Source organism: Sorex araneus, chromosome 10, assembly GCF_027595985.1.
Source record: "Sorex araneus isolate mSorAra2 chromosome 10, mSorAra2.pri, whole genome shotgun sequence".
Classification (NCBI taxonomy): Eukaryota; Metazoa; Chordata; class Mammalia; order Eulipotyphla; family Soricidae; genus Sorex; species Sorex araneus.
Window position 1 is genome coordinate 62,648,338 of NC_073311.1, and position 27,955 is coordinate 62,676,292.

Here is a 27,955-nt window from a genome sequence, read left to right on the forward strand (position 1 = left end):
GGTATGTGGTGCGCATGCTGGTTCTGTCACACCGCAGATACCGAAGCGTATAAATAAAAACCACTTCAAATGTATGGATTTTTAAAAAAGCTTTCGTCCTCTTATTACACACCAATAAATCTTGAATAGCCCGGAAAAAAAAAAAAACACAACATCTTGACTTTTATCTGGGAAACGTTTCCTTAAAGAGCCAGATAGATTTGCGGGAGTCACGCAGGCAAACACCAACAGATAGTTTCTCTCTTTCTCACTCCCTCCTCGGTTTTCCTACTCCACCAGCCGTCTTCATGTACTGCACAGTAATCCATTACAATATGTTCCAACATCTGCCTCCCCATATGATGTATGACCTATCCGATTGACCCTTTTTATGCCGCTCCACACTTGCTGTTCATTACCGGGGGAAGATGAGCACCGCATCATCTAGTCCCGGGGTCACCAAGCAGTAAATACATCTCCATTTGGCAAGGTAAGGAGAACACTGGCAGGAAAGCTCTTTAGATATTTCATATATCAGTGATCATGCCTCTCTCTTTAATTAGCTTAATTTATGGGGAAAAACACACTGCAGAAATTCCTTTCAAAGTAACAATGAAAAAAAAAGAAGAAGAGCATGTTTGTTGAGGGGGTCTCGGTGAATGATTGCTCCCCGATATTAATTATTTAACATTGGAAAGCTGAGTATTACCGGAAAGAGATTGAAGCAAAAATTAGATAAATCCCTGTCTTTGGCTACATTTGTAACAGTGACATTATTTTCCATTGTATCCAACGGAGTGAGGGCAGGAGATACAGGAGTAACCACAACACTGGAAACAGCACACTTCCACCCAACACACAGAGACACTGAGGGCCAGGTCCTATGAAATTAGAATGTTATCTTATAAATGTTGAGTGTTTGCTTCCAGGATGCAAACTTGCTGGGTGCTTGAAAATACTTGGCCCCCACCAGGGCTGGTCTCGTCAGTGAGTCACCTAAGCCACTCACGTTTCTAAGTATCTGCATGTTATCCGAGGGAAGAACATCGCTGTTGGGGTGTTGGAGATGGGAAAGGAAGGCACTGGGCTTTTCAAGAATGTGCCCGAGTCAGGTGACTAGCAGCTATGGAAGGAGGAGAAGACACCTCATTCCTACTAGGTGCCTCGGACTGGAGCGATAGCACAGCAGGTAGGGTGTTCAACTTACACTAGGGTGACCCAGGTTCCATTCCTCCGTCCCTCTCGGAGAGCCCAGCAAGCTACTGAGAGTATCCTGCATGCGAGACAGAGCCTGGCAAGCTCCCCGTGGTGTATTCGATATGTCAAAAATAGTAACAACGAGTCTGATACTGGAGATGTTACTGATGCCCGCTCGAGCAAATCAATAAACAACGGGATTGTAGTGCTACAGTGCTGCTAGGGGCCTCATGGGCTAGTAAACAGGAATCCTTGCTAATAAGTGAACCCAATTGCAATTTGAAGGGATCAATCCATCCCTGTCCTTTGCATTGTGGTTCCATGACTTCAGCTGGTGCAACTAGGATTTTACCTTACGTTCTAAGTTAATGACGATGTCTAAGATAAACACTTTAATGATTCAGAGGGAAAGATTTCTTGACTCACTGGTCACAGGCTCGAAGTCTCCCTAAGACAGCACACGTAGCCCTTACTCACCCTTCTGCTTCTTTCATCTCCCTTCTCGTGTTAGTAGGTATTCATCTACCAGGGGTTAAAATTAAACACACTATGTTTTTTTCCTATAGAGTTCTGTCTTATTTTTCCTCTACCGTGCTGTTAGGTAAACAGAGTACTATGCATTAATATGAGTGCTGGCTATCAGAGTGCTTAAGTTAAGGTTCATTCATCTAAAATTTAGAAGACATTAATTGAATGATGATGGTGGCAATAATAATCATATTAGCTAGAGCTGAAGAGGTCACCGAAGGAGTGGAGCAGAAGGCTTGGAGGATTGATGCCCCAGGTTTGACCCTGGCATTGCCCGATACCCCTGCCATTGCCCCAGCACCACCATGTGTGACCCTGGGGCCCCTGCGACTGTGTGCAGCAAGTCACCCGGCCAGAGCTCCTTGACCATCAGGCCCACACTGCCAGATCTGGTCTCACCCAGAGGCACCCCTGGGGCTCCCATGCACAACAGCTGAGGACAACTCCACCCAAAAGAGGAGGAAAAATAGTCCTAACAGGCGGGGAGGAGATTCCCAGTCTCTGGAGCAGGCAACCCTGATGTCGGGGAATCCACATATTTCTAGGACTTCACAATTCTTTTGATTGTTTTTGCTTTGTTTTGGAACCACACCCAGTGGTGTTGCGGGATTACTATTACTGCTAGCCTGTGCTCAGGTTGGGCTCAGGGGACCGTATGTGGTGCCTGAGAGTGAACCCAGGCCGGCTGCATGGAAAGCAACTGCCTTACGTGCTGTCTTCTCTTTGGCCTGAGAATTCGCTACTCTTTTTTGTTTTGTTTTTATGGTTTTTTTTTTATTTTTGGATCACACCCGGCTATGCATAGGGACACTCCTGGCTCTGCGCTCAGGAATTACCCCTAGCGGTGCTCAGGGGACCATACTGGATGCTGGGAATCGAACCCAGGTAGACCGCGTGCAAGGCAAACGCCCTCCCCGCTGTGCTATCGCTCCAGCCTGAGAATTCACTACTCTTAATCAACATGTCTCAGGAGCCCTTTTCTCTGTCCTTTTCACACAGCAGGAGGGGCCGGGTATGGCCCATGAAGGCAGTTCTTACAGCCTCCTGACAGAACTCTATTTTTGCGGAGAGTGCTGAAAGGGAAAAGAGAAGTATGGAAGGGATGTTGGTGGTGAGGTTAGTGTTGGGCCCTGAATTCCTGAAACTTGCCTATGGATAACGTGGCAAAACACGGCACCTTAATAATACATTTTGTTCTAAAGAGAGACTTCCTCTATCTCTCTCATTCTTCGACCTATTGACAGCTGCCAGTAAAACTGTCTAGTTCGTCTTCTTCCCAATCCATGGTGCTGTCAGAGCACAGACGAGAGTGTAATGGATGGCCGGGCAGGCCAGAACACAGCTTTCCAAGACATGGGGTTCTGTGAGCAGAAGGGCCTCCAAGAGAGGATACGTCCCCTGTCCACAGAATAGACCCCCCGCCCTGTGGGGGAAGAACATGACAGGTCAGGGGGCTGGGGGAGGCCAGGCTGCTCCTGTGGGGAGAGTATCTGGGAAGGCCAGTGGGAAAGAGAAATGCCGTAATGAGATCAGGGGTTCCCACAAGGCTGCCCTGAAGAGGGTGCAGAGAACTGAGGGTCAGCCTTTAGCTGACCCACAAACCCACTTTTACCTGCAGTAGCATTTACCTAGGTACTCTACATTTTTTTTAAACAGAATTTAAAACTGACTCAAATTTTTGGATTGATTAAATCTGGGTATGTGATTTTCAATGTTCTGAGTCCTATCCATCTTTAAATATTTGCTCTTTCCTGAGTACAAAGTAGATGAGGAAATGAACCACAGAAAACTGTACGGGGCCTCAGTTCTAGTCACTGACCTTGGTTTATCCAGCTCAGTTGAGACAGAGTAAGATACGTCAGAGGTGAGCGATTTGCGTGACCCGAAGCCCACATTTGAAATCAATGAAAAGAACAAAAGAATCTCGAGTTTGCACGTTGCCTTGACTTTCATTAGGTTCCGAGCACCCCCAGCTTCCTTTTCAGTGGCATATAATGGGCCTAGTTCTCCTACATCATTTCAGCAGAAAGAGAAATAAGCAACCATTGTAACTTTAGTTTTCCTGTATTAAGTAGATAAACTACATTGGAAATTCTAATGGGCACCTACTATATGCCCAGAACACCCCTCTTAGCCTACTGACATAAGTACACGCAAAGTACCTTCATTAGAGGATTTTAACTCCCCCACCCCAGATGACGTTAAGACTTCAATCTTTCATATCTATCCATCAGGCATCTAATATTTCCCTGTGTTATACTTTAAATCACAATTATTATGGCCAGGATTTCTATATCCATGATTCTTAGTATTTGTATGTGGATTTTATTCTGAAAGATTATAGTTATTCGTAAACATTCTGGATGGAGAAATTCATGTTCTTGGCTTGGATTAAACATGAATGAATCTGGGAAACAAGGAGCTAAATGAAATCAGTCACAAAAGTCCAAACTCAGTATGATTCCACTCCTAAGAAGTACCTCAAAAGGCAAATCATAGTGACAGAAAGTGGAATAAATGTCCTATTCCACTGGAATGGATGTTACTAGGAGTGAAGGGAAGGAGACAGGAGTAGTTGTTCAATGGGCAAGGATTTCCATTTGGGATCACTAAAAAGTTCTAGAACAAATAGTGATGCTGACTATATCATGATGCAACTGAATTTAATGCTACTGAATTGTGCATTTGAAACTCATACACCTTACAAGTATGCCTATCTTATAAGAAAAAAAATGCACAGGGAAGAAGGCAGAGAAAAGAGAAAAAACCAAAATAGTGTTTTCCAGCACCACACTCAGCTGTATTTCTTTAAAAGAATGTCTGTACTAGTTTATTCAGTGTTGGTTCATTGTGTAAGTCAAGAGAACAGATTTAAGATGTGGGGGAGACACTGTTTTTTTTTTTTTTAAAGAGGTTGGGAAGAGGTTCTCTTAATAATACTGAAAATGACCCCGGGCTTTGGGAAGGGACATAAATAAGAGCCAAGAATCCCTGATCCTAAATCAACCAAATCCAGCACTGCCCCTTCCGAGGGAATGTCTGCTCTGAAACAGAAGCGCTGGCCCCCTCACGTCCACCCCTCACGGGTGGAGAGGCCCAGGATTCGCCCATCCCTCTGTGCAGGGCTGCTCTTCTTCATCCTCCTTCCCACTCGAAAGCGAGCTTCTTTTTCATATTCCGATGACTGTTTATGAGCTCAATCCGGCTTCAACTGTCACTCTCTACATCAAGGAAAGATAGATGGGCCACACCAACCCCAACCTGAATGACCTTTGGATGTGACAAGAGTTTTAGGTCAGCCTTGCTAAATGGAGGCCTTGGTGTATCGAGACATGCCTTAGGGTGAAATTTACAGTGAATTTATTATCTCCCAATGCCCTTTGGACTGCTTCCCACCATCAAACACCATGGCAGCACTTGGAACAGGAAGAAATACATTAACTGGAATCTGATCGTTTTAAAAGGTTACAGCTGCCCAAATATAATTTAATTTCATACTTGCCCTTTGAGGGTTTGGTGTATATTTTCATTTTATGACTGCAAATGATAAAGCTCTTAAGATTCCAGGCAATAAAAAGAGAAAAAAAAGTATTTTAAGGGTTAGAAGTCTATTCAGTTCATACTCAATGAGTGAAATGACAAATTAGCTTTTTTTTAAAAAAAAATCTAACATTTCTCTTTTTTATTTGGACCATCACTTATTCCTCTTATGATCCTGCCCTTCAATGTTTGGTGAAAGTAAGTATGTGTGCGTCAACTTCAGCTCTCAGGAACTTTGAACATTAAAAAGAATGATTAAGAATGAAGACAGTCACCTGACTTAAAGGAAAATACTGCAACACATTTTCCAGAGTGTTTCCTTTAATATAATTGGGGAACTTACCCATTGCAGTCTGTCAACACGAAATCCACTTACAATTGATCTGAACTTTTCTAGTATATCACATTTGCACTGATGTTAACAAAAGGGTCACAAAATCTGCTGTAGAGACCACATCACTGCCTCATCAATTAATAAACATTACCTTTATTACTTTAATAGCATTAGTAAGCAATATGACATCATGAATAAAACAGTATGAATCAGAAAAATGTAAGACACAACATTCTGGTAAAACACCTGTAGATTATTTTACCTTCAAACAATCAAAACAACTAACCAACAACAAAAGTCCCACCTAAAATCAACTTCTGCTCTTTCCCTTTAACTCAGTACTTGGCTAGACTTTAAATACAAACCCCCAAAAGTTTGAGGCGACACACATTCAGGATTCACTGCTAATAAAGAGAAAAGCCACATAAGAAAACTGCTAATCCCTATAGGTCAAATGTAACCTAACGTTTAGGGTGCATATAAAAGTTTTAAGGGGCTCAAGCAGAAGTACAATGGGTAGGGCGTTTGCCTTGCAGGTGGCAGACCAGGGTTCAATTCCCAGCATCCCATATTGTCCCCTGAGCACCGCTTGAAGTAATTCCTGAGTGTAAAGCCAAAAGTGACCCCTGTGCATCACCAGGTGTGACCCAAAAAGCAAAAAAAGAAAAAATGTTTTAATCATCATTCATTCTTCAACTGACTGAACAAATACGCCTTTACTGCTCTTAAGTTCCTGTAACATTTATACATTAAAATATTTTAGATTTTTTTAAAAGATTATCAACTTATAAGAACAGCAGACACACATGATTGGTATTTAGGTATCACTTATAAAATTTAAACTTAATTGGACCAGAGAGATAGGACAGGCTTAAGGCACTGCCAGACACATTGGCCAGGCCTGATTCGATTCAGGCACCAGACGTGGTCCCTTGAGCCAGAGCAGGAGTGATCCCTGAGAACAGAGGCAGGACTAAGCCCTGAGCACCTCAAAGCCTAAACCCAAACCGAAACCTTTAGACCTAATCCTAACGCATTCCATCTGGATGCATTAGGGAGGTAAGAGAAGAGGTAGCGAGCAGAGAGGGTGCTGAGGACCCCTGTCCTGTGGGCGGGCTCAGCCGCTCTGGGCAGAAGAGGGGCGAGTTCCCTCTGGAGGAACGAAGGGACGAGGGAACCTGGGAGGCTCTTGCCACTGATGTCAACGGTGGTTCAGACTCACACAATTGTGTACTCAGAACAACAGTCTTAGTAATGGAAATTTTAAATAGGAATATCCAGGCCAAAACAAATGTGAGTCAACAGTGCCTTACAATTCTTAAACATTCGGCCTTCCTACCCAAAAGAGGAATAGTAATGAACTGGAGCGATAGTACAGTGGGTAGGGCATTTGCCTTGCATGTGGTTGACCCGGGTTTGATTCCTCTGTCTCTCTCAGAAATCCCAGCAAGCTACCGAGAGTATCCCGCCCACACGGCAGAGCCTGGAAAGCTACCTGTGGCGTATTCGATATGCCAAAAACAGTAACAACAAGTCTCACAACGGAGACGTTACTGGTGCCCGCTTGAGCAAATAGCGATGACAGTTCTACAGTGCTACCCAAAAGAGAGTCAGGAAAAGTGAGAACTTGCCAACCCTGGAGATTATAGATTTTAGAAAATACAGAATTGAGACTTGATCTCTATCTCTGAAAAGTCCATACAGACTTAGAGAAAGAGTAACAAATGGCCAGAGAGAGGGTGAGCGAGGAGTCCCCACTCACCAGTTAAGATAAGAGTTGTGTGCGGTTCTGACTGCGCACCATTAAATAAGCAATTCTTTCCATATTAGCCGATGCTGAGAAACCAGTGGTGCGGTAGTTATCATATAAAGAATCGTGAGTTGCCTTTCTACCTCTCTTTTCTCCTTTACTAGAAAAAATGTCCTTCTTAATCACTGAAGTATAGTTTCATTTGAATGGAATGAGGATAAAGACAAGACAAATTATTGGTGGTGTGGCCTAAATGAAAACCCGTGGTGTTATTTGGCTTATTAATAGGGAAGATGAATTATTAATAAAAACACTCTAGGCTGGACGTCAATTCTCTTTAGTCCCCATAAAGGGAAAAAAAAGGCACAGAGAGTTTCCTTGGAGTCATTTCTTCCTGCCCTCTGAGACTCCCAATCCCATCCCTGACTACCTGCTCATGTCTGGATGACTAGCATAATTTTTTAAATAAACAAGTCAATGTTTTCCAAGGAGCGAGTTCTTCCATTTGCTGGCAACCCAGAGAGAATATAAGTGGGAAAATAGGGGGAGATGGGAGAGAGCAGGCAGTGAGAAGAATTAACAGAGGATGAAATCTAAAACAAGAGAGAAAATGAAAGACATGGGGAATATTGTCTGCCATGGAGGCAGAGGGAGGGTGGGAAAAAGAGGGTGTTTGTAACCCAATGTGTGATTGTAACCCAAACATGAAAGCTTGTAAATATCTCATGGTGATTCAATAAAATTTAAAAAATAAACAAAATTAAAAAGAAATACAAAGAAGTAAAGCAGAATGATTTTTTGAAAAATGAGCACTGGGAAGTGTATTTTGGGCAGTAGGGTCTATCCGGGAAGTAACTAGCTCTTCATGCCCAAGCAGTTGGCTGTGAACTTGAAAGGAGATGGCCAGGTCATGTGAGACGGCCTTTGTTCCCAGATGGCCCTTCCTTTCTGTGTGCACGCCTGTTCTTAGCTCGTCGCTCAGGTGATCCAGAGCTTCTCTTCCCACTTGTCTCCCCTCCTCTTCGCTGGACATGCTGGCCCAAGGGGAGGTCAGAGTGAGCCTGATTTTCAAGACACCGGGGCACTTTTTGCACATGGCTCATAAACAATCACCTGACTCTCCTCCTCCATGTTTATTTATTTATTTACTTGCTTTTTGGGTCACACCCAACGATGCACAGATGTAGTTACTCCTGGCTCATGCACTCAGGGATTACTCCTGGCAGTGCTCGGGGGACCATATGGGATGCTGGCAATCGAACCAAGGTCGGCCGCGAGCAACGCAAATGCCCTACCCGCTGTGCTATCACTCTAGCCCCTCCTCCATGTCTTCCTTGAAGCACATACAGAGGCACCTAGACAGTCCCCCAGCCTTCCTGTGGGGGTTACACTTATTGGCACTACATCATGCACAACTGTCTTTTCCTCCACAAGACGCAGACTGGACTGGCTTGAGAATAAAATACCGTGCAGGCTGGGGAAGGAATATGACCTGGGCCTGACTCAGTGATCAGCCCAGAGGGAGTCTGAGATGGAAGTTCTACCGTGGAAGCATTTGGGAAGTTGGGGAGACCCACTCTGGCTGCCGGTGTTGCACGGACGTTTCTCGCTATAAGATCCTTTCTCTACCAGGACACATCTTCTCTTTAACACAAGGGCTTTCCCTTCAGGGGAGAAAGCTTCTTCTGCTCACAATGGTGTGTCATAATTTGAAAACAAAGATGCAAAAACCAAGATGCTTCAGTATCTCATAGGAAATAAAAATAGAGAAATTCCTTTTATGTTTAGAAATGACAGTAACAGGTAGTTTTAAAATCTTAGGACTACACTGTAGCACTGTCCTCCCGTTGTTCATTGGTTTGCTCGAGCAGACACCAGTAACGTCTCCATTGTGAGACTCGTTGTTACTGTTTTTGGCATATGGAAAATGCCATAAAGTAGCTTGCCAGGCTCTGCCGTGCGGGTGGGATACTCTCGGTAGCTCTCTGAGAGGGATGGAGGAATTGAACCCGGGTCAGCCACATGCAAGGCAAACACCCTACCCACTGCGCTATCACTCCAGTCCTTTAAAATCTTATGTTTGAAAAATATTTTTAATATATTAAAGATATTTTATAAGAACTTTTCTGCTTGAATTAATTAGGGGATGGGACTTGGGGTCCCAAAGAGAGTATTCAAACCAAACTTGAATTAAAATAGATTTTTTCCGTTTACCATTTGTATTATATTATGACATAATTTTTATACCATCAAAACAAATTGTTGAAATATGGAAAACTTTATCAGGCTTCCTTCTGACAGTGGAAAATTCTTGAATCCAGGAAGGACATAACGATGTAAATGAGAACAGCCAAGGAAGGCTGAAGGCTTCCTTTGTGCTTACATTTCATATGTGCCACTTAGTCCTCACAACAATGTTATCATATATAGAAAGAATACGGCACACTTCACAGGTGAAGAAGAATGTTCAGTCACGTGACCGGCAAAACACACATTAGGTCTTCCGTTATAGAGCCCAGTTTCTTAAGCTGTTACAGTAAATGTACCATTTAAATATATTTAAAAAAAAATAACAGAGTGGGAGACTATCACCCAAGAACTGTAGAAATAAGTACCAGGAGGTTGACTCCATGGCTTCGAGGCTGGCCTCACGTTCCGGGGAAAGGTCAACTCAGAGAAGCGATCACCAACTACATTGTAGTCGAAGGCCATGTGGGGGAAGGGAGTTGCGGGCTGAATGAGGGCTAGAGACTGAGCACAGCGGCCACTCAACACCTTTATTGCAAACCACAACAGCTAATTAGAGAGAGAGAACAGAAGGGAATGCCTTGCCACAGTGGCAGGGTGGGGTGGGGGGGAGATGGGATTGGGGAGGGTGGGAGGGACACTGGGTTTACGGGTGGTGGAGAATGGGCACTGGTGAAGGGATGGGTTCCCGAACTTTGTATGAGGGAAGTATAAGCACAAAAGTGTATAAATCTGTAACTGTACCCTCACGGTGATTCTCTAATTAAAAATAAATAAAATTAAAAAATATATATATATATATTTATCTGTGAGATTTATTTTAATGTTTCAAATGTTTGAATAATATCTGTGGAACAAGAGAGAAAGAAAGAAAGAAAGAAAGAAAGAAAGAAAGAAAGAAAGAAAGAAAGAGAGAGAGAGAGAGAGAGAAAACGAGGAATGTGTCACCTAAGTAGTCAGACTGGTTACTTATAGTAGTATATTATTAAGAAGTATAGCACAAAGAGTCAACCTAAAAAAAGTAGATATTAAAAATTTCATACTTTTTAATTCTAGCTTATATCAAAGTTAACATCCAAACTTCAAAGAGTCTGTGAAAAAGTACCAATGAAGATGAAAAGAAATGGCCACTAAGGTAATCAACTGACATTGGATGGTACCTGCTGGAGACCTGATTCCCCAGAGACCAAAGGACTGACCCCAAGCACTGTGTGGGGAGCAAATATTGAGCACTTCTGGCTCTGGTTCCCCCAAAATAAATAATTAAATGAATAAAATGAAGAGACATCTCAATGAATGAGAGGAAATATTAACACATCATAACATTTGACAAGGCACTAATATTTAAGAAAGAAATACCATAAAACTCAACAACCAAAATAGCAAAACAATCCGTTAGAGATTGTTAAACATCTCTTCTTCTCCAAAGAGGACACAAATGTACTATTCGAACAGGAAAAACACTGTGCACTATCACTTAGTGATGAGGATGCAAATCACAACTCCAATGGTCACACTTTCTGTCTCTGAAAAAACTAGTGTTTTCAGGGATGTGACAAGACAAAACCATCCGTGGGTGGTGATACAGTATGAGGATTCTCAAAATGTTAAAAAATAAAAACTAACATATTATCCTAGGTATCCAAAGAACACAAAAGCAGAACCCCAAAAGTATATGCATACCTAGGTTCACTGCAGATCTATTAATACCCAAAATGTATAAAGTACCCAAGTGGCCAATGACTGAGCAACAGACTAAGAAGACTTGGGTCCAATACACAATGGAATACTATTCAGCTTAGAACACCAAAAGCTTGCCATTTGTGACAACATGGCCGGGACTGATGGGGACCTTGCTAGCAGAAGAACTAAGAGGAAGACAACTATCAGAAGATTTCATTTGCTTGTGGATTATACTGGAACAAACCAAGAACACAGGAAATGCTAAGTCAAAACCAAAACATTAAGTGTGATCCCCTCAGGAGAGGAGGAAGAAGAGAGGAGGAAAAGGAGAATGAAGAAGAAAAGGGGGAGGAGGAGGAGGAGGAGGAGGAGGAGGAGGAGGAAGAGGGGGGAGGAAGAAATACCTGCAATTTATACACTCACTGTTGCTTTTATCCCCACTCTATGTTGATTGAGTTGTAATATGGAGAAAGTAAGTACATCCTTCAATTTTTCACGTGGAGGGCATTAATGATACTGGTATGGTACTTTGGTTAACGAGTCATTTAGGAGCATTGAATCTGTTCCTTCATTCTCCCAACCTATTCCCTCTTTCCAAGAAGACTAGGGGAAAGAGAAGGATAATATCAAGCCAGAGAGCTAATAAAAAGGCAAGGCACTTGCCTAGAATGCAGCTTTAACCTTCACCTGGTCCCACTTCCTACACCTCATCTAGTCTCCTGAACACTGCTGCGTATGGTTCAAGCACAAAGCAAACAACAACAAAAAAGACAGCATTAAGGAAGAGGTAAGGCTTAAGAAAGATAAAATAAGGAGTCAGCTCCCCCAACTCCTTTTCTTTGCTGCAGATAACACTGAGAAACTTCCACAGCAAACAGCAAATCTGAAACATTTTGGGCTGACCAAGTTTTTTGTTTGTTTGTTTTCTGTTTTTTTTTTTTACTCTTTTTACATTTTTTATTTTTGTGGCAGAGGAAGGCTGTACTTGGTAGTTCTCAGGCCCTACTTCTGGCTCTGTGCCCAGGGGTCACTTCTGGCAGTGCTTAGCAGACATATGTGGCACCATGGATAAACTTTTAATGCCTGTAAGTTTTTTATCTGAATGTATCACAATCAAATGGGATTCTATTTTCTAGTCTCCTAAAGATGCTTGCCAACCAAACACAGCTGAAAATTTTAAGTGGTTGTTCTTCTTGGTCTTCCTCTCAGAAAAGTTCATTCACAACTGCAATGTCTTATCTGCATGATTATATAATCATCTTTGAATACTAGCTTTCTTCTAAGACACAAATAAAATATCAACAAGACTTGAGATGTAAACAATCTCACTTTGAACCTTCTGTGAACAATTAGATATGAAACAGCACGTTTCTATGTTTTTTTGTTTTCTGAATTCCTTGATCTTTCAATAGCATTTCACAAAAGAATTAATTCACAGAGCACAATCATTGAACTCAGCAAAATGAAAGCAATTCAGAAGGTTGTCATTGTTACTAGCATGCAAATCCAACCCATTGTTTTATTTATTCTAAATAGTCAAATGCAAAACCAGCAATTTCTCTCTCTTCTTTTACACAAAACAACATAAAATAATATACTGAATGGATGTATTTATTTTAAATGAGGGAGAAGCTAGATTTAGCTTTCAATTGCTAAGATTGTGGGGCCATGCTGTTAATATCTGATTTGGCCAGGTCATTACTCAGAGTTTTAATAGTCTCATCTATAAAATTAAGGGCCTGGGATAAAAGAAATGCTTTAAATTTGGTCTTATAAGCAGAAGTGTTCATTCAATTCATTTTAGTTAGAAGAACTCAATGTCCGATCAAGTAAGCATCAGAGATACTGTTTCGGGGTACCTGGAACCACCTGGACTCCTGTGAATAGTTTGACTCAATTGTGATCTGAGGCCCTGCCCATTTCAGACAATGGGGATTGGATGACTGAAAAGCCCATTCTACTTCCTCATTGCTGTAAGCATCTTGAATCTCATGCTCTTCTATGATCCTTCAAGGATTCTTAACTAATTTATCTCTGCATTTCTTAGAGTGTTTAGCTTTGTAGCTTATAAAGGATATATACTTGGGGTCAGAGAGTTAGTACAGGGGTTAAGATGCTTGCCTTGCAAGTAAGTGACCCCCTCGGTTTGATTTCCAGGACTGCATGGTACCCAGAGCTCTTCAGAGAATAACCTCTATGCATTGCTGGGTGTGGTCCAAAGAGCAAATGTATGTTCATACAAATTTGCTGAGTAAGAACAATTTCAAAAAAATACAATGCTTACGAAAATAATGTTCTTTTACATTAAAGTTTGAAACCATAGTTTTATGTTCTTTTTATTTTATTTTATTATTATTTTTTTTTTGGCTTTTTGGGTCACACCTGGCGATGCACAGGGGTTACTCCTGGCTCTGCACTCAGGAATTACCCCTGGCCGTGCTCAGGGGACCATATGGGATGCTGGGATTTGAACCCGGGTCGGCCGCGTGCAAGGCAAACGCCCTACCCACTGTGCTATCTCTCCAGCCCCTCTTTTTATTTTTTTAAACCATAGCTTTTTTCTTAAATAGGAGTGATGAAAGGCTTATAATTCTCAAATTTAAATGAGAAATAGATTAGTTGCAAACAACAAAGAAACAGGATAAAATATATGACTTAGCATATTTCCACTAATATATGTAAGAAAAGAGTGAGAGTTATGCCAGAAAGCATTTTGTAAGTTATTTAATAGAATTACACATTCGATTCAAAACATCTATTTAAAAAAAAGCTATTGAAAAAATGTACCAGGTTTTCTCTTTTAGGTGACTTAGGTATATTATAAAGACAATGTGTACTATACTCATGGAAAAATAGAACTTAGAAAAAAAACATTCTTTTAATTTACAGGTACAAACAGTGAAATAATGAGCAATTGCAAAAAATCAGAACACTGAAGTATGAGTAAGTGTTCAGGTTATTTGGAGAAAGGATGAGTTAACTCATTCTCTCAATTATAAGAATAAGGTGTCACTTTGTTCTACCAGAAGGGAACAAAATGATGATAATGTACTACGTAAGAGTGTTTGGTGCTAGTATATTAACATGGCTTCTAAGTATATGATCTCATTTAATTGTCACAATAAGATATGATGCACAAAAATATTTAGTAGAGAAGACATGGAAAGGTAACTTACCGAAAGTCGAAGCTAATGAACAGCAGAACTGTAATCTACGGCACAGATGGTGGTAGATATCACCCTTATGACCATTACATTACATTACCTCTCACTAAGCATTAGGGTCTGTGGAAATACTAATCTGCAGATAATGCCTTAGTGCAATAAAATTTGTCATCTTTCCTCTAATTGTCCTTTACTGAGTCTAAAATTTTCTGTATAGAATCAATTATAAAACACATCTACCCTATGTTTACAGGTTGTAGGTAATGCAATTTACATGTTTTTGCTCCATCATTGAGATTTAATCATACAAGTATTAGATGACATTCAACTTATTTATAGAATAAGAAGAGAAGAAAAATAAGAATGGTCGAGGAAAAAATTAAGCAAAAGAAATAAGTGAAAGAAAGAGAGAGGAGAGAAAAAAGTGAGAAAGAGAAGAGAGGAGGGAGGAAAAGCAAAGCAAAGCAATAGAAAAAGTTCATTTCTCTCTCTCTCTCTCTCTCTCTCTCTCTCTCTCTCTCTCTCTCTCTCTCTCTCTGAGAGAGAAAAAAAGGGACTGCCACAGAGCCAGGCAGAGGGTGTGGCAGGGGCTGGGGAGATGAGGGGAGGGAGCCTGGGAAGTGTACACTGGTGGAGGGATGGGTGTTGGAACACTGTATGACTGAAATCCAATCATGAATAGCTTGTAAGGGTATATCTCACAGTGATTCAATAAAAAAGTTAAGAAAAAAAAGTTTCTCTTATAGGGGCTCTGTCCTCATTTGGGTTGTTTCTGCTCAAGATTTGTTGCTCCTACTAAGGCAATAAATTTCACTTATGTAAAACTTTACATCCCAGGTTGAATGCGATCATACATTCTTTGAAGTAATTAAACAATAATAAAAATATAAGCTAAGATGATCAGTTAGGTTGGAAAACAAATAGTATAAATTACTCTGTAAACTGGAAAAAAAACATCATTTTCTCTCTTCTTATCTATAGCCAAGAAAATTGAGTAGTTTTAGTTTTCTTGATAAAATTCACAAACGATATACTTTTAAGAGATCAGTAAATTGAGTCTGTTCTTTGCCTTCCAGCTACTATTGGCCTCGAGCCTAGTAATTTGCTTATGTACAGTAATTAACCCAGAAACATTTCAAATAACCCAACCATATCCTGAGCAAAGGAACACGGGAGATCACTGAGGGATGGGTGGAGAGCTTTCACAAGCAAACTTTTCCCTGAGAAATAGGCAACAGCAGAACTTTATATACAGTTTAAAAGTTTACCATGAATCTAGTTACTTACAATTAAAATGGGTACAGTGGAAAAGCATATGTGTGCGGATGTTTGTGTTACATGTCACGGGGTACCAGAAAGCGGCTGCAAACAAGGAAATACAAAAATAGCCTGAAAAAGACATTGATTCCACTGTCTCCATTGTCCAAATGCCAAGCATCTTCTGGGAACCCAGGGGCGGTAATAAGTATGGACGAGACTCCTAGCAGATTCTTCCTTAAAGAAGATTCTGGAACACTGCTGGGTAACACTTACTCTGGCCGGTAAAGGCTTGGAAAAGTCAGAGAAAACATTGGCCATATTTTCCAGGCCTATTTGCATATGTTTTTTAGTATGCAGAAAGTCTCTGTATATAATTTAATTGTTGAGGGTTTTTTTTGCCTCTATTAATACATATGCAAATGAGTCACACTTGCAGCTGTGCTGTATTAATCATATGTGTGCTTCTGTCTGTCTGCCCTACAGGCTCAGGGTCCAAGGGAGAAAAAAAAGATGGAATTCAGTCTCTTAACCTGCAAGAAAACTCACTCAGGCAGACAGAAGTCTGACAGCAAATAGCACCGCTGAGTTGTGACAAAGGAGAAGTTGATCATTTTAATCCTGTATGAAAATGACGATGACCTAAAATTTGAGCTGAAGAGTAGAGTCGGAAGGTAGCTGAAGATGTATTCATCTTTCTAACGGATTCCTTTAATAAAAACCCTCCTTTCTAGCCCTCTCCATATGGCTATTTCTTCCTTATTGATTTTCTGGGGGGTTTCTCTTGGTCAGGTTCATGAAGCCAGGCTCAGTCACTTGTGGTGCTCTGGGAAATAGGAAGCATTTATCTGTGTCCTGTCATAATTATTGACCTCCTTCGGAGACTGGCAGGAGGCTGATAAAAACATGAACTTCAGTTTTTCATCCACATCTACCTTGATGTTACTCTTTATCAGACAGAAACGGTTCCTGTTTCAGCTATGATTCTATGTACCTTTGATAGCTATGAAAAAGAAGATTGATTTCAGTTGATACTTTGTATGATTCATTCTCTAACATGACCGCAGGTTCTCTATCTTTTTTTTTATCTACCAGGGAATACTTATCATTGATGTTACTAGGTTCTAGAACTAAAACTCCACGTCATGTCATTGGTGACAACTTGCATATTCTGAGACCTTATTCCAAAGAGACTACATTTTCTAGTAGTCCCAAACACATCGTTACCATGCAAATGAATTCTGCAATGTTCATTCATGAAGGCTACTTGCTTATTTTGAATTAAAATCTGACCAACCAAAATGAATTCTAATTTTTCTTCCCCCCCTTTTCTTGCTTATTCCTAATTAATCATTGGTGGAAGAAGACATTTTTGGACCCCGTAGGTAGAACAGGTGGCAACCACCTTTTGGCCCCCAAATATAGTATTTATAAAGTGAGAAGTAAGTTAATAAATATTCACTTCCAATTTCAAATCTTAGAAACCTAGTTTTAATGAAAATGGAAATAGTATATGGCACCACAATCATTTCCATTAAGAAATTCATGGTTTCCATAAATACATATGCAATTTAACAACAATAAATAGGAGAAATAATGTTCACTGGACTGTTGTAACTATTAATTGTATTCATTAGAAACAGTAGATTCTTTGAGTCTATTTTACCTAGTCAGAAATGTCCAGAAAATTCAAAATATACCTATTTTCCTTAAGTAGTTATATTCGCTGTTTAATAATGTAATGAAGCTATATTGGCTTCCCGTATAAATTAGGAGCCCTGCCTTAAAAAAGAGACCATGTTATGATAACAAATGTCCAAAGGATCTTTGACTCTTGTAGGGGACAGTATAAAGAAAAGGAACTGTCTCTGTCACTGTCATAGTGTTGCCATCGATTTGCTTGAGTGGGCACCAGTAACATCTCCATCTTGAGACTTGTTACTGTTTTTGGCATATCTAATACACCACAGGTAGCTTGCCGGGCTCTGCCGTGCAGGTGAGATACTCTCGGTAGCGTGTTGAGCTCTCTGAGAGGGACAGAGGAATTGAACCTGGGTCAGCCGTGTGTAAGACAAATGCCCTACCGCTGTGCTATTGCTTCAGGCCAAGAAAAGGAAAAGGAAAAAAAAAAGAAAAGGAAGGAAGAAATAGAAGAGAGGAAGCCCAACATGTGAGTCTGTTAATGTCAAAAGTCTGGTACTTTTGTAAGTTTTGTAAATTATGATGATTTTAACTAAAGTATATAAACTATAATAAATGATGACATGAACCTGGTATGCAGAAATCTATGGTAATAACATGACAGAAAGAAAAATAGGAAAGAGACCTAAAGATTCCTTATGTGTCAAGAATCTTCCAATAGCAGTAAGAAAATATAAAATTCCCTGGCTCATAAATGAAATCACTTGTTCAAGAAACCAGTCACATGTTGCTTTTGTTATTTTATTAAAAGATTTCTCTGACCATCATCAGCCCATGTGTTTCATTTTATAAACACGGGCCAGACACCTGCTACGTACTAGTCCTTCTGAGCAACAACGAAAACAATAGAGCTCACAGACTCTGGGAAGGCACTGATAAGAGATAGAAAGCTAGATACGTATGTTTGAGATGACAGTGCCACAGATAAGGAAAGCAGAATAAGGAAGAAAGCAAGAACAGGACTTCTGAAAGCATGATTATGATTTCAAACGGGTTGGCTAGGGCCGGTCTCCGAGAGCTGATGTTACAGCAGGTATTGAATGAACTGAGAATATCAGTCTTCCTAAGAGAGAAGAAAGGAGGTTAGATGGGGACTGCTAATACAACACTCTAGATAGAAAGGTGCCGTCTAGGACAAGTGACAGTGAAGGTGAAGTTTAGGGGAGAGGGACTGAAATAGGTGCGGTAGAGGAAAGCACTTTAAAAAGAATTTTTACTAAATGTAATTTATACACTTTTACATATACTTAATTTAATTTATATTTGGGCTGGAGCGATAGCACAGTGGTTGGGCTTTTGCCTTTCACAAGGCCAACCCAAGTTTGATTCCTCCACCCCTCTCAGAGAGCCGGCAAGCTACTGAGAGTATGGAGCCCACACGGCAGAGTCTGGCAAGCTACCCGTGCATATTGGATATTCCAAAAACAGTAACAATAAGTCTCTCAATGAGAGACGTTACTGGTACCTGCTTGAACAAATCGATGAGCAACAGGATGACAGTGACAGTGACAGTGAATTTATATTTGATTTATATATACCAAACACAGTAGTACTGTCGTCCTGTTGTTCATCTGTTTGCTCGAGCGGACACCAGTAAACAAACCAAGTTAGATAAAGGTAGGAGTGGAGCGATAGCACAGTGGGTAGGGTGCTCGCCTTGCATGCGGGTGACCTGGGTTCAATTTCTCTGTCCCCCTCGGAGAGCCTGGCAAGCTACCAAGAGTATCCCGCCTGCACAGCAGAGCCTGGCAAGCTACCTGTGGTGTATTCTATATAACAAAAACAGTAACAACAAGTCTCACAATGGAGATGTTATGGGTGCCCGCTCGAGCAAATCGATGAGCAACAGGGTGACAGTGCTACAGACGGCACTACATACTGAACATATTTAGTAAATATATTTTTGGATGGGAGAAAATTGGTGCCACACCTGGTGGTTCTCAGGGACTTCTGGTCTGTGACTCAGAAGTAAACTTGGCAGTGCTCCAGGAACCACATAGTATCAGGGACTGAATCGAGGTCAGCTAAGGTGCATGCAAGGTGAACATGTGATCTTTGCACTCTTTCTCCCTCACTCTCAAATGTTTAAAAGCCAAAAATGGTACTAGGTGTATAGAGTGACTTCAAATGTGTTTTATGTAAGTAAAGGCGAAACATTTTTCTTATGCAATTTCAATGTATTACTGAATTCAGATTTAGGGCATCTTTCTTACATGGAGCAATGATAACTTTCATATTTGCATTTTTGTTATAATCTCTTTAAAGGACAATAGTAATTTCTTAAAGGAAACTCATCATTTATATTCTGTTTAATTTCAATATTATAAAACAATAGCCATTCAAGTGCAACAGATAGGCAACTTATTAAGTCTAATGTTAAGATTCATTGTTCATCCTTTCACTTAATAGGTATTTATTAAGCCTATAAAATATTTCAAGTACTTGGTTAAATTGAAATGCTGGTGATTTTAAATTCTTACTGCTGGTGGAAGCAAGAAACAATGATATAAAACATATTCTGTTAGTTTGATGGGTGAAACACGGGGCACTTTTTGAACATACCAGAACTCTATTAATCCTGACTGGGGACAATAGCATCTTCCCTGAGGTTAAAAGTGATGCTTTAACTTTGTGACCTGGGGGATGGGGAGGAGCTGGCTTGGTAAAGAAGTTGGACACCAAGGTTCTCAGGAGAGGAAGGACCACATGCGAAGAGCCAGAGCAGACAAGAGAATTCAGAAATACTAGGTAGACATCGAAAGACTCTGCACAGGACAGACCGATATTTCTAACATCAGAGAGAGAGAGGCCACATCAGATTATCATAGACTAAGGGACTGGTTTGAAGTGGGAGATGAAGACAGAAAGATCCAGTTCCAGTGCTTTTCAGGGGCTACCATGGAACGAACTGGGCAAGAGATGGGGGTACCCAGAGGCTTGGCAGCTGTGAGAAAAAAAAACCCAACATATTCTGGATGTATTCAGGAGGTGGCAAGAGTGGTGAGTAAGGTGACATAAAAGAAGACAAGTGGAAGAAGGTGAGTGGAAGAAGACTGAGGGAGAGGATGGAAGGGCCACGTTCCTAGCTCTGGCCTGGCTTGGCCAGTAGATGCAATGGCCTCTCTTGCAACAGCCAGAAAAGGTCAGGCAGCGGGGGCGGGGGTGGGTGGGTGAGGAAGAGCAATGGTGACCTTTCTCTCCAGGACTCTGCTTCTAATGTCCATAAATAACTAACCGGCCACACTGATCTGAAGCTCAGCATTGGAAAATTCAATAGGCAGAAGGGACAAGTTATAGAGCTCATTATAAAAGTAAAAGTAAAACGCTGCCTTGGCACAACATGTTAATGTTGTCGGTGCCTATCCATCACCCAAAGGGTGTCATTTCTTTCTTCTCTCTAAGAATAAGAACACGCAACCAGGCTGGGCTACTTTAATTGCTTCTAGAGACACATCGTGATGGAAGGCTTCAATGGAAAATATTATTATATGGAAGGTATTTCATTTCCTATCAAGAAAGATGAAATAATGTAATTAGAAGTAGTTAAGAAAAAGAAGACATGGTTTTTATTTTTATTTTTTGAGAAAAAAAGTATGCGAGAATTAAACTGGTGCAAATATTAAAGTCTGTGAAGAAGAAACCTTCCACGTTCATCTGAGCATCACATAACTGTTCAGTCCAAAACAGGTTTTTGACAAGGCATTGGATTAGCTTTCTCGGACCTACCCACCCACCCAGGTAGTTTGTGGAGAAGAAAAGTATTCGGATGCAATTGTAAAACGGATCTGCAGCTGATAATAACACTCTAGGACTTCAAGGGTCTGATGATTAAGATGCATGTGTGGGACTGGAGTGATAGCACAGTGGGTAGGGCATTTGCCTTGCACGCGGCTGACACAGCCGACCTGGGTTTAATTTCTCCATCTCTCTCAGAGAGCCCGGCAAGCTACCGAGAGTATCCTGCCCGCATGGCAGAGCCTGGCAAGCTTCCTGTGGCATATTTGATAGGCCAAAAACAGTAACAAGTCTCACAATGGAGACATTACTGGTGCCCGCTTGAGCAAATTGATGACCAATGGGATGACAGTGCTATAGCGCTACAGTGAGACTTCCAAAACCCGTCCTCAAAGTTCTACCTTCAGTCCCCTCACTAGCAACACCACCCTCCCCCCAGTCCCCAGCACAGTCCCCTTTCACTCTGGAAAGCACCAGGGTTCTCACAACGCCTAAGAGTTAATTTTATTGTTTTTCACCAGATGGTTTACCTTAGTAATTCATATTCCACATAGGAGCGAAACCATCTGCTAATTGTCTGTCACTTTCTCATTTCACTTAGCATCATCTCCTCAAGTTCCATCTATTCTGTCGGGGGGAAATTCTCAAACAAGAGTTGGGGGTGGGAGGGGAGCATGGAGGGGAGCAAGCTCAGAGGCTGGAAGTCACCCTCTGAGGGTTACAGCCCTGGGATAGAACGTAGGCAGGGCAGGGACTCGGCACACCCAGGAGTGAGCCCTCACCCCCTCCGCCTTCCTCCATGAAAACACGCAAGAGGAGAGAGAGTATTAGAGGGCCCCGAAACTGCTCCCGGGAAAACCTAAGTCATGAGAACACCAAGAAGGGGGTGGTGGGGAGGTTAGCGCCGGCATCTTCCCTGTGCTCCAGCAAGAAAATCAAGCACTTGGAACTCTTCCGGGTCAGCCATTAACCAGGACCGAGACACATATAAAACAAATACGCATGTCCCCCAGCCCCCAGCCCCCTCACCTATTCTCAGATCCAGATTTAAAATGCGTAGCCAGAAAGAGAGTATAGTTTCTCTTTGGGGTGGGTTAAACCAACTTTCCTAGATGCCAACATGTGTGGTCTTCTTTTTCCCTTGGCTTTTGATACATAAATAAATATGCACTGTAGCACTGTCGTCCAGTTGTTAATCGATTTGCTCGAGCGGGCACCAGTAACATCTCCATTGTGAGACTTGTTTCTGTTTTTGGCATATCGAATACACCAGCTTGCCATGTGGGTGCGATACTCTTGGTAGCTTGCCGGGCTCTCTGAGAGGGATGGAGGAATTGAACGCAGGTTGGCCGCATCCAAGAAAAACGCCCTACCTGCTGTGCTATTGCTCCAGTCCATATATATATATATGTATACATATATGTACGTATATAATATCTAGATATATAATGTAGATATATATATAGTATCTACATTTCAAGAGATTCTAACATAAAGAGAAAAGTGAAACCCAATTTATGTCAAATACTTTAAGATGATCTCCATAGGAAAAGATGTTTGGATTGTGGCTTAGGAATCCTGCAATGAAATTACTAGCACCCTGCAAGGAAATCGTGGGCACCTCTGGTCCAACCCGCACTCTTCCTTCCTCTCCAGGGTAACAGGAAATGAGAATGTCTCCCTTGCTTTGAAAATGGACATCTTCAGTCTGTAAAATCCCTCTTTCCCACCTCTGCCGCGACTGCTGGGTAGCCGTCCTTTGATTACACTCCTCTTTAATTTGAACTCTTAGCGCCATGATTTCACCTGGCAGTTATTTCTCAGATGCCACGTTCCTTTATTGTCCCCACGGCTCCAACATTTCCCAAGGTATTTCCCTCAAAGAAATAGACAACTTGCACTGGAGTTTTTTGCAGAAAAGGTAGCCGGGACCTGGCTGTGATCAACCTCTTGAAGCACAGTGGGGCTCAGTTCCCGCCTATTCCTCCCAAGGTTCTCAACCGGTTTGCCAGAAACTCCTCGGGGCCTCGGACAATGCCCTGTGCCCACAGACACAGCTGTTTCTTGATGCTCCGACATAAAACTGTCCTTTTCCTTACAGATGAATCAGCTACCATGACAATACCTGTAGGGGAATACGCTTGCATTTTTTACTGCCAACCTGCTCTCTGTCTGGTTTCACAGGCGTGCAGTGTCTTTCATGCAAAGGAAAATATAAAACTTCTCTCCGGAGGGAAGATTAACCCTATTATTAACTGATCTGTTATTCCCATTAGCGGCATCATTGTAAAGTCAATACCAGAAGCGAGGAAAGATTTTGGGGGGAGTCTGCGTCAAAGATTTAAACAGTTAATGAAAGACACTTTTAGCACAATTTTATAGATTGTCTTTTCAAACCCAGACACAGAATCTAGAAACCTCCTGGCCATCTGGTAGAGCTATCACAGACATCCTGGGGTGTGCGAGCGAGGAGCTGCCGGCTACACAGGTCTGCAGCGCATGCCCGGACCACGCAGGACCCATGTACACACTTGCTGCCCGGGTTGGGTCCCCTTTCCCTCCTTGGCTCGACTGAGCTGACATTAGCAGGGGGAAGAACTGACGGAGGGTTTCAGTACTATTTGGCCATCTTCAACAGTTTCATTTTTTTTTTCCTTTTTGGTTTTTAGACCACACCTGGCCGTGCTCAGGGCTAGCTCAGTGCTCAGGGAGCACTCTTGCTGGGGCTGCGAGGACCATGATGGAGTGCCAGGGATTGAACCCAGTTCAACTGCATTCCAGGCAAGCAACTTCCTCAGTGTAGTACTTTTCTCATTGTAGATTTAAATTAAAATCTAATTTTTCTTAAGTTCTCGGATTCCCTACGTACCAGCTTGGACATTTTTTTGGGTACACTTTTGTCCTTTGAAGCCTGAGGACGACCTTTCTTTCTGTGGCAAAATGATCGCAGATAATCATCAAAGCAAAACTACAGCTCATTTGGTACATTATGCCGGGCAATGAAAAGTCACAAGGAGCTCTCATTAACACAGCAAACACGGCTTCCACGAGGAAAGTGCCCACGTCTTGATGTTGGGTCGAGGGTGGTAAGGAGTAAAACCTGATCCACACCCTGGGGGTGACTCTCACTAGCCTGCTCTCTCCCTCTCTGGGTCTATGGCTCTGAGTGCAGTTCCAACAGGGACCTAACCTTTGTCTCTTTGTCTCCTTCCCGGGCTTACCTGCAGCTGGAGAGGGCCGAGGCCTGGTGCGGCGGCAGCGGCGGCTGCCATGGTAGTTGGGATCAGCTGAACAGGGTAAGGGTCACCTAAGTAAGAGAATAATAGAGACGTCAGCACCTTTTATCTACTCTCCACCTGCAAATTAAACGCATGCATTCACTCCTTCCAAAAGCCTTCTTTTGTGTGCCTTGCAGAGGCCTAATGAAAAGCTCTATTGTGCAGCCTTTTACTAACACTCTTTTCACAATTCTGGCGGAGAGAGGAATGTGAATAAAAGGCACAAGCAATTAAGGCGGAAACCTCATCCTTTTTTCATGATGTATTTAGGAAAATGGGAGGAAAAAGTGCACATTGCTCAGAGGGCTGCACTTTCTAACACACACACACATGCATACACACACACACACACACACGTGCATGCACACAGGAGACATGCACGCTCACACCAGACAATCTTCAGACTAACCAGTGCACCAACTCCTCAGCAAACTAAAAATCTTACTGTGGAAGGAACTTAATTAAACTTAGTTCTCTTTGAACAGATGAATCTCTGGGGATTTAAACCAGTGACTTTTATTTTGCATTCTGTGGTTTTGTTTCCATTCAAATAATCTCTTAAAAATCTTCTGGACTAACAGGGCTGAAAATGCTATTTTTTAAAAGATACATAATGGTATCTTTGTCATCTCTGATACAAATGTTTATAAAAATACAGTATAGTCAGGTAAGAGGGGTCAAAGGATGGGATTAAATTGTAGTGAACACATGTCGTATATGCAGATACTGGCTGGCTGATAATGATACCTCTCTGGAACCTGTTTAAAGTCATAAACTAGTGTTACTTCAACCAAAAATTTTAAGTTCATATAGCATGCGGAAAACATAGTATAGTTTTTTGCCAATGGATTTATTTCTTGTACTACTGTAAAAATCTCAATATTTCAAAATTAATCTTAAACTTTTTATGAAATCTACAGATACGAAGATATACAAGCACTCACAAACATACAGAAGATCACAGTCAATATTTTTGATGCAAATATAGTTTTGACACTTTGTGAATAAATGTAATTTTTTCTAAATCTTTCTTTCTTTCTTGTTTTTGGTGCCATACTGGTGGGGTCCAGGGCTTGCTCCTGACTCTGTGCTCAGGGCTTACTCCTGGCGGGCTCAGGGGACCACATGGGATTATAGGGGATGGAGCTAGGGTTGGTCACATGCAAGGCAAATGCAGTACCTGTGGTACCTTCTCTCCAGCCCCAGATGTAACTTTTTTTTTTGAAGAGTACAAAACTATGCAAACACTGGTGTGTGCACTATTAGTTGCTTAAAATGTGAACATAGAAAATACTTGGAATAATAACTACAAAAACAATTTTAACAAATAGCTGTTTGGAAATCTAACTTGTGAAAAAACTCTTGGATGGCGCGTGTCATGGAAAATGTAAATACAAATAATTTAGTACAAGCACACACAAATATTTATTGAGCAGAACACATGCTACTGTGATTGCATTCCTCCTGACACTAGGAACAGAAACTTGAAAAAAGAATATTATATAGATTTGAGGATACGTGGAGAAAAAGTCAATGAATAACAAATAAAGGTTTCACAGGCATAATGAAAGAGGTTAAGTTATAACAGATCTTAAATGTGAGCCCAGATCTTTAACCTAGAAACAGATTTACTTGGACATTTAAATTGATAATGTATATTGCTATTTGGGACATTTTCAAAAGGCAGCATCAAAGTACTAGTAACAAACTGAGTCTAAACTCATTACTTACAACAAGCCCATTAAGTACTTTGTTAATAGCTCCTCAGGCCAGAGGCGAGATCAAAGGGTAATGATCAATTTGCAAGATCATTTTGCAAACTGAAGACCCGGGTAAGAGCCCCAGCACGACATGGTCTCTTGAGCACAAAACTGGGAGTACCTCTGAGGACTGTGGTCCAAATAACAATAAAAATACTTCTTTTTTTCCTACATATGAGCATGTGTATGGGTGATATATACATATAACATATACCTTCATTTCATAATGTACAAATATGAATGTTATGTTATTCACATGCGCTTGTGTGTATGCATAAATGAATGAAGTGTTATAAGCTGAACTTTGTCTTTCTTCAAGTTTACATGTGGAAGATCTAACTCACAGCAACCTTTGATTAGTTTGGAGATGGGTATTTTTTTTCTTTTTAGTTTTGTGAATGAATCACCGTGAGATACAAACTTCTGTGTCTATGTTTCAGTCATACAATGATCGAGTACCCATCCCTCCACCAGTGTCCCTTCTCCATCACCAGTGTTCCCAGTATCCCTCCGCCTACCCCATGCCTCTGTGGCAGGCACCTTCCCTTTTACTCTCCCTCTCCTTTTGGGTGTTATGTTTGGAGATGAGTCTTTTAGGAGAAACTTGAGATTGGATGAGGTCATATGGGATCAATCTAAAAGGAGAAGACACTGAGAACACAAACTAGGAGAAGCATCTTGTGACAACCAAGGAAAGACCATGTCCAAGCAGACCGTGGCTCTGAATAAAGCAGCCCTGTTCATACTCTGTGCTCCAGAATTCCACACTCTGTGAATTCCAGCCTCCAGACCATTAGAAAAAGGCATTTCTCAAGCAGTGTCAGCTGCAAAGCTTGTGGCAATTTATTAGGGCTGCCTGAGCCAACTGATAGAATGGTTGCTACGTATATCAGTGTAGCAGGGATTGCCGAGACTGCTCCAGCCATCTTTAATCATTCCATAGCTTGGAAGATGGAAGGATCTAACCATAACAGGATATCAATTAAATTCAAGAGGTCTGTGTCTAAACATGTCATGACAACCATCATACATAACCTGCCAAGTCTTTAGGCCAGAAAACATAGGGAGTTTGAAACTTGCCCCAAGTTACCAAGCAAACACAAATAATGTAAACATGGCCCAATACAGCAATATAACTCTTAACTAAGGAAGTGTAAATACATTACTCGCATGTGTCAGTATAATAAAGTGAATACAGAAACTTTAAGACTTCACAAATAAGAGTGATTGTTGTTCTTCATGTCAAAACTGAAATGCAGAAACCACTGGGGAGAAAAAGGTGTTTTAGTAAAGTCAACATTGTCATCTATTTGTGCCATTCCTCAATTAACTGTACTGAGAAATATTACAACAGGTTTATTTTGTAAATACCACCTGAGGTACTTACTTATTAGTAAAGATTAGATAACGGAAAATTCTGACTTTTAAAGTTCAACTATGTGTAAGTTATTGAACTTGACTTTCAACTAGGTAAAAGTATTTTCTTTTACTCTTTCTTAGGTTTTAACCATTTGAACATTTTTTCCTTAAGCCTTTCCAAAATTAATTTGCTCCTTATTTCAAAGCCAAGTATGGAAAATTCTAGCTTGAAGCTAAAACTTCTCAAAAAAGTTGAAAATTATGCTGGGGGATGTTGGTTGTTTTTAGAATACAGCTTTTAGCTGACAGTCTCTTCAGACAAATGATATAGCTGCCCCTGATTAATTCAACAAATCCTAAAGAAAGTTCCGATTATATTGGTAATAAAGTAATTAATACTTAGATAAAAATCATCTCTGGTGCTCCTAGGGGAATTCATTTAA

At 41.2% G+C, this 27,955-nt stretch overlaps 1 protein-coding gene across 6 annotated transcripts in view; it reads right to left on the reverse strand.

The window, feature by feature from the left end:
* The window catches only part of SOX5 (SRY-box transcription factor 5), a 439,034-nt gene that overhangs the window by 88,901 nt on the left and 322,178 nt on the right, over positions 1–27,955 (reverse strand). For all 6 annotated transcript variants that reach the window (XM_055118342.1, XM_055118344.1, XM_055118343.1 and 3 more), the window contains exon 8: positions 24,337–24,422. In XM_055118342.1, coding sequence (XP_054974317.1) covers positions 24,337–24,422 — 86 coding nt within the window. The remainder of the gene's footprint in view (positions 1–24,336; positions 24,423–27,955) is intronic.